Source organism: Talpa occidentalis, unplaced genomic scaffold (assembly GCF_014898055.3).
Source record: "Talpa occidentalis isolate TD23 unplaced genomic scaffold, MPIMG_talOcc4v2.1 talOcc4.2, whole genome shotgun sequence".
Taxonomy (NCBI): domain Eukaryota; kingdom Metazoa; phylum Chordata; class Mammalia; order Eulipotyphla; family Talpidae; genus Talpa; species Talpa occidentalis.
Window position 1 is genome coordinate 57,044,722 of NW_023602073.1, and position 17,427 is coordinate 57,062,148.

The 17,427-nt window shown below is 38.4% G+C and overlaps 1 protein-coding gene across 5 annotated transcripts in view; it reads right to left on the reverse strand.

The window, feature by feature from the left end:
• Window positions 1-17,427, reverse strand: part of ILRUN (inflammation and lipid regulator with UBA-like and NBR1-like domains) — a 93,402-nt gene that overhangs the window by 48,172 nt on the left and 27,803 nt on the right. For all 5 annotated transcript variants that reach the window (XM_054698734.1, XM_037519549.1, XM_054698732.1 and 2 more), the window contains exon 2: window positions 4,608-4,762. In XM_054698734.1, the coding sequence (XP_054554709.1) occupies window positions 4,608-4,762 (155 nt within the window). The remainder of the gene's footprint in view (window positions 1-4,607; window positions 4,763-17,427) is intronic.

Sequence of the window (17,427 nt, forward strand, 5' to 3'; positions counted from 1 at the left end):
TGTGGCCTCTGGCCTGACAAAAACATTTTCCTCAGGTCAAGAACAGTAGCAGCTGATGTGAAACACCTTAGAAAATGTTAGTCTTTTTAAAGACCAAGATCCAAAGGGAAAATTAAACTATTATCAGGCTGAATTCACAATTATTTTTTAATACACACACACATTGTATAGACAATATCCATCTATACGAAAACCTAAGAACATGTCTGTCTTTAAACTTCTAAGAAAATAAGGAAAACCAAGACTGGGTGGGTATACAAAATACTTGGCTTTCCTAAGGAGACAGCCAGCCACAGGCAGCCAAGATGGTTGGGTGTATGATCTGGGCAGAAGAGGGAATGCTATTATATACCAGAGAGACTGAGTTACCTAGTGAAATGCTATATGAGTAACATTAAATTATCTGGCTATGGTCCTGATCTTTTTGGTCCTCTAGATACTCTATTAATGTGGTACTTGTAGACCATCTTGAAGGGAAAATTAGAAGAGTCATCCACCACCAACTCTAAGGTACTAATTTGCTATGAAGTGAAGAACTAATCACTTGTTTTCTGAGCGTTACCAATAGCTTACTATGACACAGAGTTGTTACAACCACAACTTTTAGGTCAGTTAACTCTGAAAAGGTCAAAGATAATTCTTTATGTTGAAGGAAGGGAAATACTGGCATGATATTTGAACTGGTGCGCAGTTTGACAAGTATACCTGAAATCTACATTTGGAAGCGTAACACAACAGAGCGTCAAAATAGGTCTTAGTTACAAACTAGCTTAATGGTGGATACATATAGCTAGAAGAAAATAAAAACTAATCTGTTTAATGACTTTCCATGTTAAATCTCACAAGCACACATATGATTAAAGGTTGTGATTCTCCAGTCATCATGGAATATAACTATTTTAAATTAAGAATGTATCTTAGGGCCTCCCCGGTGGCGCAGCAGGTTGAGCGCAGCTCGTGAAGCTGTCCGCAGCCCCTGCAGCGTGGATTCGATTCCTGGCCGGCTGGCGACAATCCCACATGGTGTGGCAGACTTCTCCTGTCGCGCCCGCTGCTCCCCTCAGCAGTGTATTTCGGTCGTCTGCCTGTTCTGCTCCCCGCTCTGTCTCTGGTGAATCCTCTCACCCTCCCGCACCTCTGGCCTGTACCCCAGCTCTTGTATAAAAATAAATAAATCTTTTTTTTAAAAAAAAGAATGTATCTTCATTTAAATTTAAAAAAAATTAAAAGTAAAAACAAAACAAACACTGTCACATGACAATTTTGAGATAAAGAGCATTGCAAGAACGAAAGACTAGCCAATCTGTTCTAGAAAGTCTGAAGCTCACTAGGTGTTACGTGATTACAGAAAGTTTGGAGACGGAATATAAGGAACATCCAAAAAGCAATGCAGAAGACAAATCTCACTGAAGATGATCACCTATCTTTTTAATTCCTATGAATTTGGAGAATGCATCTCAAGTTAAGTTACCTAAAAACAGACACCTTCACTAATCTTGATACCATTTTCCCCTGTACCTGTTAAAGTGCCTGAAAGATAACATAATTTGTCAAATGAATGAAGCAGAATTATCTTCTCTACAGTCATACTGAATGAAAGGTAGAATTAACTATTTTAAGAAGCCAAATGAAAAATGGGGGAAATAGTACTTCTTTCTCAAGTTCTTTGCCCAGCTCTTGTTTTATACTCACTGTATGTAGTTCAAAAAATAAAGATGACTCTGAAATCACTCATATGGCACCAATTACAACAACTTTATCAAAGTAGAGAAACACCAGAGTTCTAACATGCACAGTCATAGATTCACTATCTAGTTGGACAACACGAAGGAACATGCTCAGTAGCAATTGAGAACTTGTAAATGCTGGTAAAAAGAACTGTCTACTTATCTTCTGAGGGACAATTTCAAATTTTCACTCTGAACTCCACTGTAAGGTTTCCACTCAAGTTCCTACTACTTAATTAGTGGCAAAAGTTTGAATTCTAGGATACTGCATCTATGTCATTAATTGTATTGTTTCTGTATTTTATAGTCCAAATCTAAGGATTAAGGCAGTATTAGTTGAATTTTAAACAATATGTGAAACTTATCTTCTTTGGGGAAGCTGTTGAGAAAATTATGCAGTTCTTATCTTATCCACCGTGTATGTGATTTTCTAGCATGCCTAAAACATGATAGCAAAGAAAGATAATTATGAAAGATAATTTATGAAAGATAATTATGAAACTCAGCAAGGACTTGTCTCTTAGGGAAGATTATGTATGAGAGTAAGTAAGAACGCCAAAGGAGAAAAAGCCAACTTGTGAATTACTCCTCTATTTCCAGAAATAACTCAGGCCAGATTAGCATGATACCAAAGAACCAGTGCATATGCATGTTTTCCCTCCCTCTTTAATAAGATACCTGTTATTAGTTATGAGGCCAGTTTCTCCTTGTTCAAAAGGAAAGCGTTTAGTTTATAGATAAAAATCCTACAAATGGTTGAACAATTTCGCGAATCAAAAAAACCAATCTGTACAAAGTACCTTGAAAGGTAAAATCTCTAGCAACTATTGTCCAACTGTTTAAGAGGTGTTCAGGAATATGAATGTCCTTGTACAGGAAGAAAGGCTGACGGCCCAGAGGCTGTTTTAAACTGGAGTTACTAAGCAAAAGGAGGAGAAGGCAACCACGCTCACCAATACAGATTATCTCTAACTCAAGCTGTCTTTTGGGGATCTCAAATGTCCCCATTAACACAAGAACTTGTCTACCCAATGAATAGACAAGACATATATATATATATCAAGACACTTTCTATATGAATATATAGAATATATCACTTTCTATATGAAAATATAGAATAAATCATTCTATAAATAATAGAATATATAGAATATAATGAATATATCAAGACACTTTCTAAAATACAAAATGGTTATTCTGTAACAAGACAGTATCTGAAACATGTCAACAGGGCTCTAATGATTTTCTATATTTAAAAGTATTATAAAGAATCTATGGGAAGTCAGACCATTTTCTGTGTTTTCATATAAGTAAACACTAATTTTTTTAAATAAATAAAGGAGTTACACTTTCTAAACAACTGTTGATTATCAAAAAACTCAAGAATAGATTTCAAAACCACTGTTGATCAAAAATAGGTTTTAATATAAGAAATATCATCACTAGAAGCTAAATTAAAATTGTTTTAATATTTTAAAAGCAACACTGAGGGAAAAAAAGGCAAAGATAAACTCTGAACAGGAATTTTAAGAAAAATAGAAAATATGACTATTTTTCCCTTATCAACAGGTGCCTAACAATGTACTACATGGTTATAACCAAAAGGGAAAAGAAGCTAATGAAATTTTACAAAGCCACAGATATACCCAATCATCTACAACACTGAGTAAATTCAGATTATGTCCATTTGCTCAGTGACATGCTAAACTTCTGCCCTAGAAGAAAAACAGAAAAACTAAGAAGAAAAATTTGGTACATTAATTATTACATAAAAGGCTACCTTACAAATCATTCCCCATCACAGAAGAATTGAAGCATAAAGAACTAAAAAGAAAACAGTCAATAAAAGGTGACTATGACCGGTTTGTTGAGCATCCAGAATTTTCTATCAGATTGCCTTGCTCTACAGGTACACCCACAAGTTTTTAGCTGGAGTTACTAACCAAAACCAGGAGGAAAGAGTGGCCAGGCCCACCAACACAGATTTTGTCCTAATAAAAGGGAAAGCCAGGCTTTGTAGGGATCAGATTCGACTTTCCACCATTTTATACCTATTCCCACACATTTTTAGCTAAGTACTCCTTTTTGCCTCGTTTACCATCTCTGAATTTTCCTGCAGGTCATCATTAGCAAAGAAATCAAAGCAACGTCACCCAGTCAGCACGAGAAGGAATACTAAAGCTACTCAAAAACTCATTAGAACATAATTTCTGTTCTAACATTTTAATAATTAAGTTACCAGACATTCAGATACTGTTTTCAAAGAAATAAGCTTAACATATATTTTTCATTTTCCTTAAAGTCAGTAGTACATCAGAACAATATTCTTTTTTTTCTCTTTCCATCTTTCCCACTCTGAGCAAATCCCCACATTTCCTACCCTATTTTTCAAAGTGGTATTAACATCTTAAATAGATACCTCAAGGAAATCTCAGAGAGAATCATCTTTATGGTTGCAGAGAAAAGAGCTTTCAAAAGAGCAGATGCTCACAGCTCTTTCTAACTACCTTGTTCTATTCAAGGATACACCTTGTCTAGCCTGCTGGAAATGACCGGATGATTAATTAGAGCGGAATTAAAATGATGGAGTAGAACTGTACAGGTAGAGACAGCCCTATCACCACACACATGCCTAGTTCCTAGCATCAGGTGGATAGTGAATAATGCTGATGCTATCAAAACCTAAATTATTCTTTCCAATCTATGGCCAGGGATATTTCACTGATGTTTGGTTATCCATCATGCCAGTACAAAGGCTACATCATGTATAACAACAAAGAGCTGCCATAATCACATAATGTAAAATAAAACATTTCCTTTTTATTTCTTTCAACTATTAAGAAAAACCTAGGAAGGAAGAACTGCCCATTATACATTTACCAGAATTTTGGATCCGCCATGTTTTTATAAACTGAGTATCAGGAGGTATTGACTCCCCTTCTCCTATGGTGACATCTTCAACAAAAGACATGGAGGGCACACTGATGTTTGGGCTCTCAAAGTCATAATAGGCGCCAATTGCTGCTTGTAGGTTCCTACAAAGAAAAGAGAAAAATAAAAAACACTTCAGTGCTGTCCAGAGTATATATTACCCTAGTTGTCAAATAACAAGTCTGGTCCTTAAGATTTGTTAAGGATCTTAAAGTTCATGGTATGTAAATACTCTTCAGTTATTGATTCTGGTTGAATAACAACAGGAAAAACCACTACCAGGTCGAGCAAACTTGTGTATCACCACTTTCTTCCCAAGGTGCCCACAGAGAAAGTAACATTAGCATCAGCAGCAGCAATATGAGGAAATCTCCCTCTCACACAAACAAACAGAAAGTATGGCTAGGGAAGTAAACTAAAAGACAGCTTTTCTACAAAGACAACTAAAATGCAAAAAAGCTACATTTTTTAAAACATTCTAATTTTTTTGAGAAAGTAATGTACATGGTTCAAAATATTTCACAGTTAAAGTATCCATTTATCTCCTTTTCCAAAATACATACACACAGATATCAATCATATTACTTCTTTAAGTAATATGACTTCTTTAAATATCCTTCCGGGGGTCTCCCTGGTGGCGCAAAGGGTTAAGACACAACCTATGAAGCAATCCGCAGCCACTGCAGCACAAGTTCGATCCCCCAGCCGGCCAGAGAGCTACCCACATGGCTCAGCAGACCTCTCCTGGCTTGCCCGCAGCTCCCCTCAGCAGTATATTTCAGTCAATCTGCCTGTTCTGTTCCCCACTCTGTCTCTGGTGAATCCTCTCACCATCCAGACCTCTGGCCTGTATTTATGTATGCATAAATAAATCAATCTTTAAAAAATAAATAAATATCCTTCCAGAACTTCTTAAAACATACAAGCAGGGCCTCCCTGATGATGCAAGGGTTGAAGTCTTGTGCTATCATGCTATCGCCAGCCAATACAGCATGGGTTCGATCCCCGGCCAGGAAGCTAATGCACATGACTCAGTAGACCTCTCCTGTCTCATCCGCTGCTCCCTGTAGCAGTGTATTTCAGTAGATCTGCCTGTTCTGTTCCCCACTGTCTCTGGTGAATCCTTTCACCCCTCCCCCCCAACACCTCTGGCCTACATTCCAGTTTTTATATGCATTAATAAATAAAAATAGGGCTTCCCTGGTGGCACAGGGGAGTCTTAGCGCTATTAAGCTATCGCCAGCCACTGCAACGTGAGTTCAATTCCTGCCCAGCCAGGGAGCAACCCACGTGGCGCAGCAGACTGGCCTGTCTTGCCCACTGCTCCCCTCAGCAGTGTATTTCAGTAGATCTGCCTGTTCTGTCCCCCACTCTCTTTTGGTGAATCCTCTCACCCCCCGCACGACTGGCTTACACCCCAGTTCTTGTATGCAGAAATAAATCTTTAAAAGATAAATTAAAAACAAATCTTAATTTTTAAAAAAAGAAGCAAATAGCATATATTCTTAATTCTCCCCTTTTTTACATAATAAGTAGCATACTATACACAATGCTTTAATCTCTTGTAAAAAAGGATGACATTTAAATAAATATCATGGGTGAGCAAAGCATGTGTACATACAGGGGAGTAAAAACATAACCCCCGAGTGATACAGACATATAAACGATTGACAGACAACTTAAAAAACAGTAATTTAATCATGTAGCCTTTTTTTATTTTTTAAATTAAATATATTTAAATATATACTTTTTTTTTTTAACACTGTCGTTCATTTTTGTATGTTTGATTTTTCCTCTTGGCATAATCCTAAAATTCCCACCACCAAGTCACGGGTGAACCATCACCACAGTCTCTTGTGCCTTCCCCACCCCCGTTTTGATCCCTCTCCCTCCCCCTCCCCTGCTGTATGCCTCCTGATTTATAGTTTGCCTGCCAGTTTTGTCGTCTTTTTTCTTCTTTCCCTACCCCTTGTTTGGTTTTCCTATATACCTGCTATAAGTGAAATCATCCAGTATTTTTTCTTTTCCCTTCTAACTTGTTTCACTGCGCATAATCCCTTCCAGCTCCATCCATGTTGCTCTGAATGGCATGAATTTATCTTTGATTGCTGAGTAATATTCTACTGTGTATATATACCACATCTTCTTGATCTAGTCATTTGTTTTTGGACATTTAGGTTGTTTCCACATCTTAGCTATTGTAAATAGTACTGCAGTAAACACAGGGGTACAAGTTTCCTTTTGAATTAATGTTTTTGTGTCCTTTGGGTAGATTCCTAGAAGTGGAATTGCTGGGTCATAGGGCAGATCTATTTTTAGTAATTTGAGGGTCCTCCACACAGCTTTCCATAGTAGTTGGGTCAGCTTGCATTTGCACCGGCAATGTAAAAGGGTTCCTTTTTCTCCACATCCTTGCCAGCATTTGTTAGTTTTTAATGTGGGCCATTCTTACCGGTGTGAGGTGATACCTCATTGTGGTTTTGATTTGCATTTCCCTGATTATAAGTGACTGTTGAGCATTTTTTCATGTGCCTGTTGGCCATCTGCATTTCCTCTTTGGAGAAGTGTCTTTTAGCTCTCATGAAAACACTTCTATGTGTACAGTGAGTATCTTCCTTTTTTTTTAAGTTATAGCCATTGTAAAAATACACCACCATTTATGTAACTAGTCTACTTTTCTTTTTTTAACCAGTCCACTTTTGAGTTTGTTTCCAATCTTTAATTCTTCCACAAATAAACTTAAGTACACACCAGAGGGATAAACACCTATTAGTGATACTGCTGGGTCAAAGTTTAGATATATCTAAGATTCAATAAAAGTTGGATACTTAATGAATGCTACTGCCAAGAATGTAGGAGAGTGTTTATTTCCCTACCTGTTCATTTATACTGTTTCTCTATCATTTCAGATTTTTGTCAGTCTGATGATCTTGGTGAGGTCTTAAATATGGTTTTCTCTTTTCACAAAAAAGTTAAGTATCTTTTACATGTTTAAGCGTCATTTCTTTTTGAAGCGTCTATTTGTGAATGTTGATGTTCTTTTTAATTATTCATAAACAGTCTATGTCAAAAGAAACTACCCAGGGCCTCCCTGGTGGCGCAGCGGTTGAGCGCTGGGTTGCGAAACTGCCCGCAGCCTCTGCAGCGCTGGTTCGATCCATGGCTGCAACCTGGCCACCGGGTGAGGGTCCCACATGGCGCGGAGACCTCTCCTGCCGCCCGCTGCTCCCCTCAGCAGTGTACTTCTGTCCTTCTGCCTGCTCTGGCTCTGGTGAATCCTCTTACCCTCCCGCGCTTCTGACTGTACCCAGTGCTTGTATAAATAAATAAATCAATCTTTAAAAAAAAAAAAAAGAATATGTTTAAAAAAAAAAAAAAACTACCCAGTACACAAACCAGAGAGCCCAACTGAAAATGATGGACAGCTTGGTATATCAGTGCCAGAAACCAAGTCCACTTAAGGGGTTTAAGTAAGCTGTGTTCATTAGAGATCAAAGAAATCGTTGGTAATTACATTAACTGCTTCTCTTATGGTCTTACTCAAACTAGTGACATCATCCCCAGTCCCCACAGTAGACAACACAAACTGCATTTTTCTAAACATAGTCCAAGCTTAAGCCAAAGGATCCAGTGGGTTGTTTTTAATTATGCATAACCATAGCATGAAACAAGCTTGACAGTATACAACTGTACAACAGATATACTATTAACAGCAAATACTTTTCTGCTGGGGGCCTGCATGCTCCTCCAGGTTTTTGCAGCTGCCAGAAATAAGGTTATATTTAGAGCAGCTACCTCAGATCAAGCAATGCAATGGTGGCCTGTCATATTAGTAATAACTGGATTACTCAACTACCAAACTCCCTGTTTGTGTACGCTAGCTAAAATTTATATAAAGCAGAACTGGGCGAAGGGCTAAACTGCCTGTATGCCTGACCATTCAATAAGAAGGCTTTCCAGCAACTTCCTTAATCTTGCTGACTAATAAAAAGTGAAGAAAGTATGATCAGTTAAAATTGGAGAAATCCAGCTCCTACCTCCCACCAACAGGCTTAGAAACACACCTGGCCTCAGTCTTATAATTAAGGATCAGGGGTTAAATGGGAGAGAGAAAAATAGCCTATTATACATTTTGTTATTCAGAAAACCTTGTAAAAGCTATGTGTCCACCTTTTTGTAGAGGTTATTTGTCTGCTATATGTCTCTAACAAGTAGCCTTCTCAATTGTTTTCTGTTCGTTTGGCTATAAAATATGTTTGGGAGGGCAGAAACTATTTGTGCACGCAGGACAATTGCCAATTTTCATCCCCAGCCTGTGTCATATTTCACTGCTTCACTTACTCTGCCTGACAGCAAATTGAACTTCAAGACCAAGTAGAAACACTAACAAGTGGACAAGTCAAGCTAGCCTACCCAGACAGATCCACCCCCTTCTCAAATCTTTTCATACATCCCAACTCATCCCACAGCCAAACCAACATAACTGTTTATTTGTGCTTGTACTGTACAGACAATTCAGCAAGAAAAAGATTTTTTAAAAAAAGGTTTAAAGTCCAAAGTGAAACTGAAAGTCGCAAGCTAGAATCCTGGCAGGAAGCAGGAATGGAGGATGACAAAGCAAATTCATTTCCCAAATACAGACAGAAAATGGACTTTAGTCATTGTGTTCTGAGCCACCAGGGAGGTTCACAACTCCAAAGGTAGCACACAGCTCCTTAGCACTGGGGCCATTTAGATTACTGACTCACTGGGCCCAGCAACAGCAGGGATACACCAAACATCTCCCATTCAGTGCAAACAAGCAGATGCAGTAGCATGTATTACTGTTCAAAACATGCTCAATTATTTTAAGTTACGGTTCAACATGCTCAGCTATTATAAGTTAACAAGAAATTCTACATGAAATAGAGTTGGCTACAGTGATATGACTAGGAGACCACTGGCTCAGTTCTCAACCCTTTCTTAAAGTTTAAACTTCCAAATTCCTTTAGTGTTTTGCTCAAAGTTTTTAATCTGATTTCAGATGGTTAAAAGCACTGTGAAGAACAAAGGGAAGCAGTGTGACAGTGGGAATAGGCACAGGCTAAGCTGGGTGGTGGTAATGGTTCCATAACACTGCGAATATGTAACACTTATACTCACAGACTGTACACTTAAAAATGGTTAAAATGGTAAATTTTATGGTATATGTCTGAGCTTTATTTGGAGTTGCCTCCTACCTCTGGCTACAGGGCTAAGAACAAGTGGCTAATAAGCATCTATGTCAGTGCACTCATTGGCAAACTGAGTTTCTGGTGCTCTAAAAACTCAAACCTAGGTTATCAGCACAAGGACATTATCCCTATTGGACTCAGTCCACGATGGATTTTCCACTGCACTGACACTCGAGTTAAACTGATTCAGAGGAGAAGAATTTGGTGATGCTAGTATGTGTTCACAGGTAAATGCAATTGTTAACACAGTATCAGTAACGTTCAGCCTTCTTTTTATAGATGAGTCCACAGACACAATGACAAGTAAATAACGACTCAGGTTGAATATTCAACTAGAATTGAACAGCCACACCTATCCAAAGGCAGAACATTTTTAACTTATCCAGAATTTTCTAACTATTAGTAACACTCTAAATATCTGATTTTCTTAAGAAACATAATTACATCACGAATTCTATAAATGAATTAGTCATAACCCTCCCAAGTAGAATTCTTGAGGGTGTTTAAATACCTAGTCTTGTGTATATTCACAATCACAGAACACTTAATTTTGTACATAAATCATGTGTACGTAAATTAGATTACTAATCCAATGACGAAAGCCATCTAACTACTAAATAGAGCCAGAAACATCACAGAAAAATATGGTGGTAGAAAACAGTTAAGAAAATCAGAATAAAGAGGGATTATCAGAAGTGTGATTATTAGCTCGGATCCTCAGAAAAGAAAAAAAACCCATACTATCTCTCTGTATTCTCTGAACAAGTGAAGAACTCAAAGAATCCAAATTATTTATGAGAAAAAAGAAAACTACCCATCTTATTTGGGAACAAATCAAGGGAGAGGAGAATAATGAAGCCATCAATTAAGCATGAACAACACTACTTTAGAACTTCCAAGAGATATTTATCCCAAAGCACAAGAAGATTCCCTCACCCATGGAATGCCGGTGATTCTGTTACGCAGGCCACATGCCCACCAAGAAGCAGGAAGGACCTACTATCTCTGAGTGAGTAAAAAAACCTTATCAAAAAAAAGAGCCACAAAATAGATGTCAGTTCTTACCAGGTCTAACATTAACTCAACTGGAATTTAACATAGAATATAAAAAAGTGAAAATATGTGTACCTGTGACTATAATGAATTTTAAGGCCTAGGAATTTTAAGGAAGAAATTAAGAATTTCACTGAAACAGAAAGATGACTACAAGCAGTAAATAGGAATTGGACTAAAGAAAACTCTCAATATTTTCATACCTAAAAATTAACTCCTATTGGGCCTCCCTGGTGGTGCAAGGGGTTAAGCACCACACTATGAAGCAGGCCACAGCCTCTGCAGCACGAAGTTCGGCGAGGGAGAAACCCACATGGTACAGCAGTTCTGTCAATCTGCCTGCTCTGTTCCCCACTCTGTCTCTGGTGAATCCTCTCACCCACCGCGTCTCTGGCCTGTGCCCCAGCTCTTATATGCATAAATAAATAAATCTTTTTTTAAAAAAATTAACTCATATGGGCCTCCCCTGGTGGCGCAGGTGGTTGAGCATAGCTCTGTGAAGCTGTCCGCAGCCTCTGCAGTGCTGGTTTGATCCCGGCCGGCCGGCGAGAATCCCACATAGCGCAGCAGACCTCTCCTGTCTCACCTGTTGCTTCAGCAGTGTATTTCAGTCAGTCTGCCTGTTCTGTTCCCCACGCTGTCTCTGGTGAGTCCTCTCTCCCCCGCATCTCTGGCCCCAGTTCTTGTATGCATAAATAAATAAATCTTAAAAAAAAATTAACTCATGTGCTATGTGAAGAAGAAAAAACAACCTGTGGAAAAATTTCACTAAAAGGAGCAACAAAGTTCACTTACTTCTTTACTTACTTCTTAGAGCTCCATAGAGTTCAAAATTGTTTCTTCTATCTTACCCTGGCTATCTACTGACCCACTAATTTTATTAATTTTTAGAACTTTGTCCTAATTATCATCAGCAGTTATATCTTTTCCAAATAAAAAGTAAAAAACATAGAAAGACAAGGTGGTGACACTATTCTAGATTTAAACAGACATACAAATCAAATGTAATAGACAGTCCTTGAGGTCCTGGGACTCAGGTGTTTAAAAAAAAAACAAAACTGGGGACAGATGAGGGAAATTTAAATATGAACAGGATATTTTTTTATGACTGAAGAATTTTTGTAAATTATCTTAGGTAATAATAGTATATAGTTATATAAGAGAATGTCCTGATTTTTAAGAGAAACATGTTGAAAGATTTAAGGGTAAAGGGTTGTGATGTCTGCAAGTATCAAATGATTCCAAAAACTTATTCTGAGAAAACAAAATATGGCAAAAATGTTAATCATTGTTGAATCTTGGTAAGTATACGGGTATAGGTAGGGGCCTCCCTAGTGGTGCAAGGGGTTAAGATGCAGCACTATGATGCTATCCGCAGCCCCTGCAGCAGGAGTTCCATCCCTGGCCTGGGAGCAACCCACATGGCACAGCAGACCTCTCCTGTCTTGCCCACTGCTCCCCGCAGCAGTGTATTTCCATCAATATGCCTGTTCTGTTTCCCACTCTGTCTCTGGTGACTCCTCTCAAGCCCCCACACCTCTGGCCTGTACCCCAGTTCTTATATGCATAAATAAATCTTTTTTAAAAAGGGTACAGGTAGACACTCTACAATTCTTTACATTTTTCTGTAGGCTCAAAAAGTTTAATAAAAAGGTAAAATGGGGAAAAAAAAGAAAATGTCCTTTTTCCTGTCACTGGAAGCTACTGAAAAAACTCAGTGCCCAGAATTAGTGCAAACACACTGGGAATGAGAAGGGACCGACTGGAACTGAAGGACCCTAGTAGAGATGAGGCTGACATGCTGAGTATGACACATCAGAAAGAGGAAATACTTGCTCTGTCCCTGGAAACACAGCTGAATCATTAAATTAGGCAAGTCCAGAGCCATCTTAGTTTGGGTATTATTAGCATCTAAGGTAATAAAATTAGCTTATTTTTTGTTTTTCTAAAAGCAGAGTCTCAGAACATAGCAATTCAAAATTGCCACTGTGGCAGGTATGTCAGGATCAAGTAATTGTTCTTATTTTTTTTAAACTGAGGTGTTCCAGTCAAGAATACTATATTTCACACAACTCCCCTTGAGGGAAAAATAAAGGCCTTCTCAGACAGGGGCTGAAGGAATCTGCCAATACTAGACCTCCCATACAAGAATTATTGGTAAGAGCGCTTACAAAACAGAGAAGAAAATTCATACACAAAATGAACAAGGAAAACAGAACCATAAAACTAAAGAAGGTGGCAGTAGCAAACCAATAATCAATATCAATATTAACAAACTGAACTCACCAATCAAAAGGGACAGAGTGGCTGACTGTATCAGAAAACAAAACTGTTTCTAGTAGACCCATATGAGCTAAAAAGAAAAACATGGGCTCAAAGTAAATGATTAGGAAACAATCTTACAAGTAAAAAGTACTCTTAAAAAGGCAGAAAAGTTATACTTGAGATAAGATAAAACAGACTTCCAACTGAAAAAAAGTAACAAAAGACAGAGACATACATGATATAATAATTAAAGGATTGGGCCTCCCCGGTGGCGCAGCAGTTGAGCGCTGGGTTGCAAAGCTGCCCGCAGCCTCTGCAGCGCCGGTTCGATCCCCGGCTGCTCCCAGGCCACCGGAGGAGGGTCCCGCATGGCGCGCAGACCTCTCCTACCGCCCGCTGCTCCCCTCAGCAGTGTACTTTGGTCCTTCTGCCTGCTCTGCTCCCTGCTCTGGCGAATTCTCTCACCCTCCCGCGCTTCTGACTGTACCCAGTGCTTGTATAAATAAATAAATAAATCTTTAAAAAAAAAAGTTTAAAAAAAATTAAAGCAGAAATAAATGGAAATAGAAATCAAAAAGACAGTCCAAAAGATCAATGAAACAAAAAAATGTTTCTATGAAAAAGTAAAAGACAAACCTCAAGCTAGGCTAACAACAGTTAATAGCCTTGTGAAAACACTAATAGAATCAGAAATAAAAGAGAAATTACAGTGGACAACCCAGACACACAGAGGAGCAAAAGAGATTACTATGAACATCTACATGCTAATAAGTTGGGCAACCTAAAAAAATATGGACAAATTCTTAGAAATTACACAACCTTCCAAGACTGAATGAGGAAAAATAGAAAACCTGCACAGACCAATTATAATCAAGGAAATCAAACAATAACCAATGTCTTCCAAAAAACAAAAGCCCAGGAACATATGGGTTTCATTGATTAGTTCTAGCAAACCTTCAATATTCAACTAATGCCTCTCCTCAAACTTTTTCCCAAAATTGAAGAAGAGGGAATGCTTATGAGGCCAAGATTACTCTAATACTAAAAGCAGACAATGATATCACAAAAAAGGAAATTAAGACCTATATCCCTGATGAACACAGATGCAAAAGTCCTCAACAGAATCTTAGCAAACCAAATTCAGCAATACATTAAAAAATAATACATCATGACAAAGACTTACCCCAGGGATGTAAAGAATGTTCAACACTCACAAATCAATGCAATCCACAACAAAAGAAAATGTAGTATCAACAAATGCAGAGAAAATATATGATTCAATACCCATTCAGGATAAACACTCTAAAGGAACGTACCTAAACCTAAGAAAGGATATATAAACCACAAACCCACAGCTATTATCATACTCAGTGGTGAGAAACTGAAGATTTTCCTCTATGATCAGGTCAAAATCAAGGGTGTCCACTTTCACCACTACTACCCCAAATAGTTTCGGAAGTCCTAACTAGAGCAATTAGGCAAGAGAGAGATTTAAAAGGAATCCATCGAGCCTCCCAGGTGGCGCAGCAGGTTGAGCACCGTGCTGTGAAGCTTTCCACAGCCTCTGCAGCACCAGTTTGATTCCCGGCTGGCCAGGGAGAATCCCACATGGCATGGCAGACCTCTCCTGCTTCGCCCGCTGCTCCCCTCAGCAGTGTCTTTGGTCCTACTGCCTGTTCTGCAACCGTTCTGTCTCTGGTGGGTTCTCTCATCCTCCCACGCCTGACTGGACCCCAGTTCTTATATAAATAATCTTAAAAAAAAATTTAAAAGAAATCCAAATTGGGAAAGTAAAACTATCACTATTTGCAGATGACGTGATAATATACATAGTAAACTCAAAAAGACTCCACTAAAAAAACTATTAGAAACAAAGTGGCAGGTTACAAAAATTAGTTGTGTTTTTATATGAAAACTGGAGAAGAATGAAATCGTGACAAGAATCTCATTTACTATCATGTCAGAAAGAGAATACGTAGGAGTAAACTTAGCAAAGGAAGTGAATGACATACACAATGAAAACTGTAACACATTGTTAAAAGAAAAAGGAGATACAACGATATTCCACTTTCATGTGTTGGAAGAATTAACATTGTTAAAAAGGCCATTTTACCCAGAGCAATGTACAGATTCAATGCAATCCCTATCAAAGTTTCAACAACATTCTTCAAAGAAATAAAACAAACATTACTGAAATTTATATGGAGCCATAAAGACCCTAAACAGTCAAAGGAATCCTAACAAAAAAGAGGAAGAATGGTGGTATCACATATTCAGACTTCAAACTATATTACAAAGCTGTAATAATCAAAATGCATTATGGTACTGGAATAAAAACAGACACACAGACTGATGGAATAGAATTAAGAGTCCAGAAATAAAGCCACACTTATATGAACAGTTACTCAATGACAAAAAAGTCAAAAGCATGCACTGGCGAAAGGAAAGTCTCTACAACAAATGGTTATGGAAACACTGGAAAACCATATGCAAAAGAATGAAATTAGACAGCTATCTCACAACATGTAAAAATTAACTCAGAATGGATTAGAGACCTGCATGTAAGACCTGAAACCATAAAATATGCAGAAGTAAAACACTCCAAGACACTGGCTTCAGAGATGTCTCTGAGGACTTGGCTCCAACAACAAGGAAAACAAAAGCAGAAATAAATGGAACTACGCTAAACAGCTTCTGTTGCTTGTGGTTTATATATCCTTTATTATGTGCAGTTATGTTCTTTTAGAATTTTTATCCTGAATGGATATTGAATCACATGTTTTCTCTGCATCTGTTGATATTATCTTTTATCTTTTCTTTTCCTGATTTGTGAATGTTGAACATTCTTTGCGTCTTGGGGTAAGTCTTGTCGTGGTGTATTATTTTTTAATGTATTGTTGAATTTGGTTTGCTAAGATTCTGTTGAGGACTTCTGCATCTATGTTTACCAGGGATGTAAGTCTGTAATTTCTTTCGTGATGTCCTTGTGTGCTTTTTGTATCGGAGTGGTGTTGGCCTCATAAGCATTCCCTTTTTGCTTGTGAAAGAAACTATCATTACAGAACAAAGATGCCCTATTGAAAGAGGAAAATATTTGCATATCATATGTAGGACAAAGGATTAATAACAACAACAAAAACAATGGGCGGAGAGCTAAAGAGATACTTATCCAAATAGGATACATAGATAGCCAAGAGGGACATCACTAGGGAAATGCAAGTGAAAACCACAATGAGACAGACCACCTCACACCTGTGACACTGACACGAATTTAAAAAAGGAACAAGTGTTGGCAAGAATGGAGGAAAAGGAACACTCCTATACTGTTGGTGGGGTATGCAGGCTGATCCAGCCCAAGGAAAACAGCACAGAGGTTTCTGAAAATAGATCTCCCTATGACCCAGTAATTCCAGCAGTACCCAAAGAATACAAAAACACTAATTTGCTCTTATGTTCACTGCAGCATTATTAATAATAGCCAAGTTAAGGAAGCAACCGAGGTGTCCAAGGACAGATGAGTAGATATATACAATGGAATGCTACGAAGCTACGAAAACAGATGAACTCTTGCCATTTGTGAAAACATAGATAAAATGAGGAGGTTATGCTAAATGAAATGTCAGAAGGAGAAAGACAAACACTGAATTTACTAACAGGTGGAATCCAGAGAAACAAAACAAAGGGCGAATAAAATAAAATGAATAATAAAACCAAATGAAAAATAAAACCAAATGAAAAATAAACCCTAGACTTCCAACTGTAATGTTAGGCTACTAAAGGGGGACAGTGAGAAGCGAATTGTGGAGGGGCCAATGGACAATGGCTGAGGACAAAGTGTGCCTTGGGGTAGAAGGTGGAGCATAGTAACACACATCTGCAAAGGTGTGATCCTATACCTGTCAATCATATAGTGTTGCAGAGCAATACACAGGCCAACACTACATACTAGAGAAATAAAAAACTGAGTGACTCCCCGGTGGCGCAGCGGTTGAGCGCTGGGTTGCGAAGCTGCCCACAACCTCTGCAGCGCCAGTTCGGTCCCCGGCTGCTCCCCAGCCACCGGAGGAGGGTCCAGCATGGCGCACAGACCTGTCCTGCCGCCCGCTGCTCCCCTCAGCAGTGAGCTTCAGTCTTTCTGCCTGCTCTGCTCCCCGCTCTGGCTCTGGTGAATTCTCTCACCCTCCCGCGCTTCTGACTGTATCCAGTGCTTATATAAATAAATAAAAATAAATCTTAAA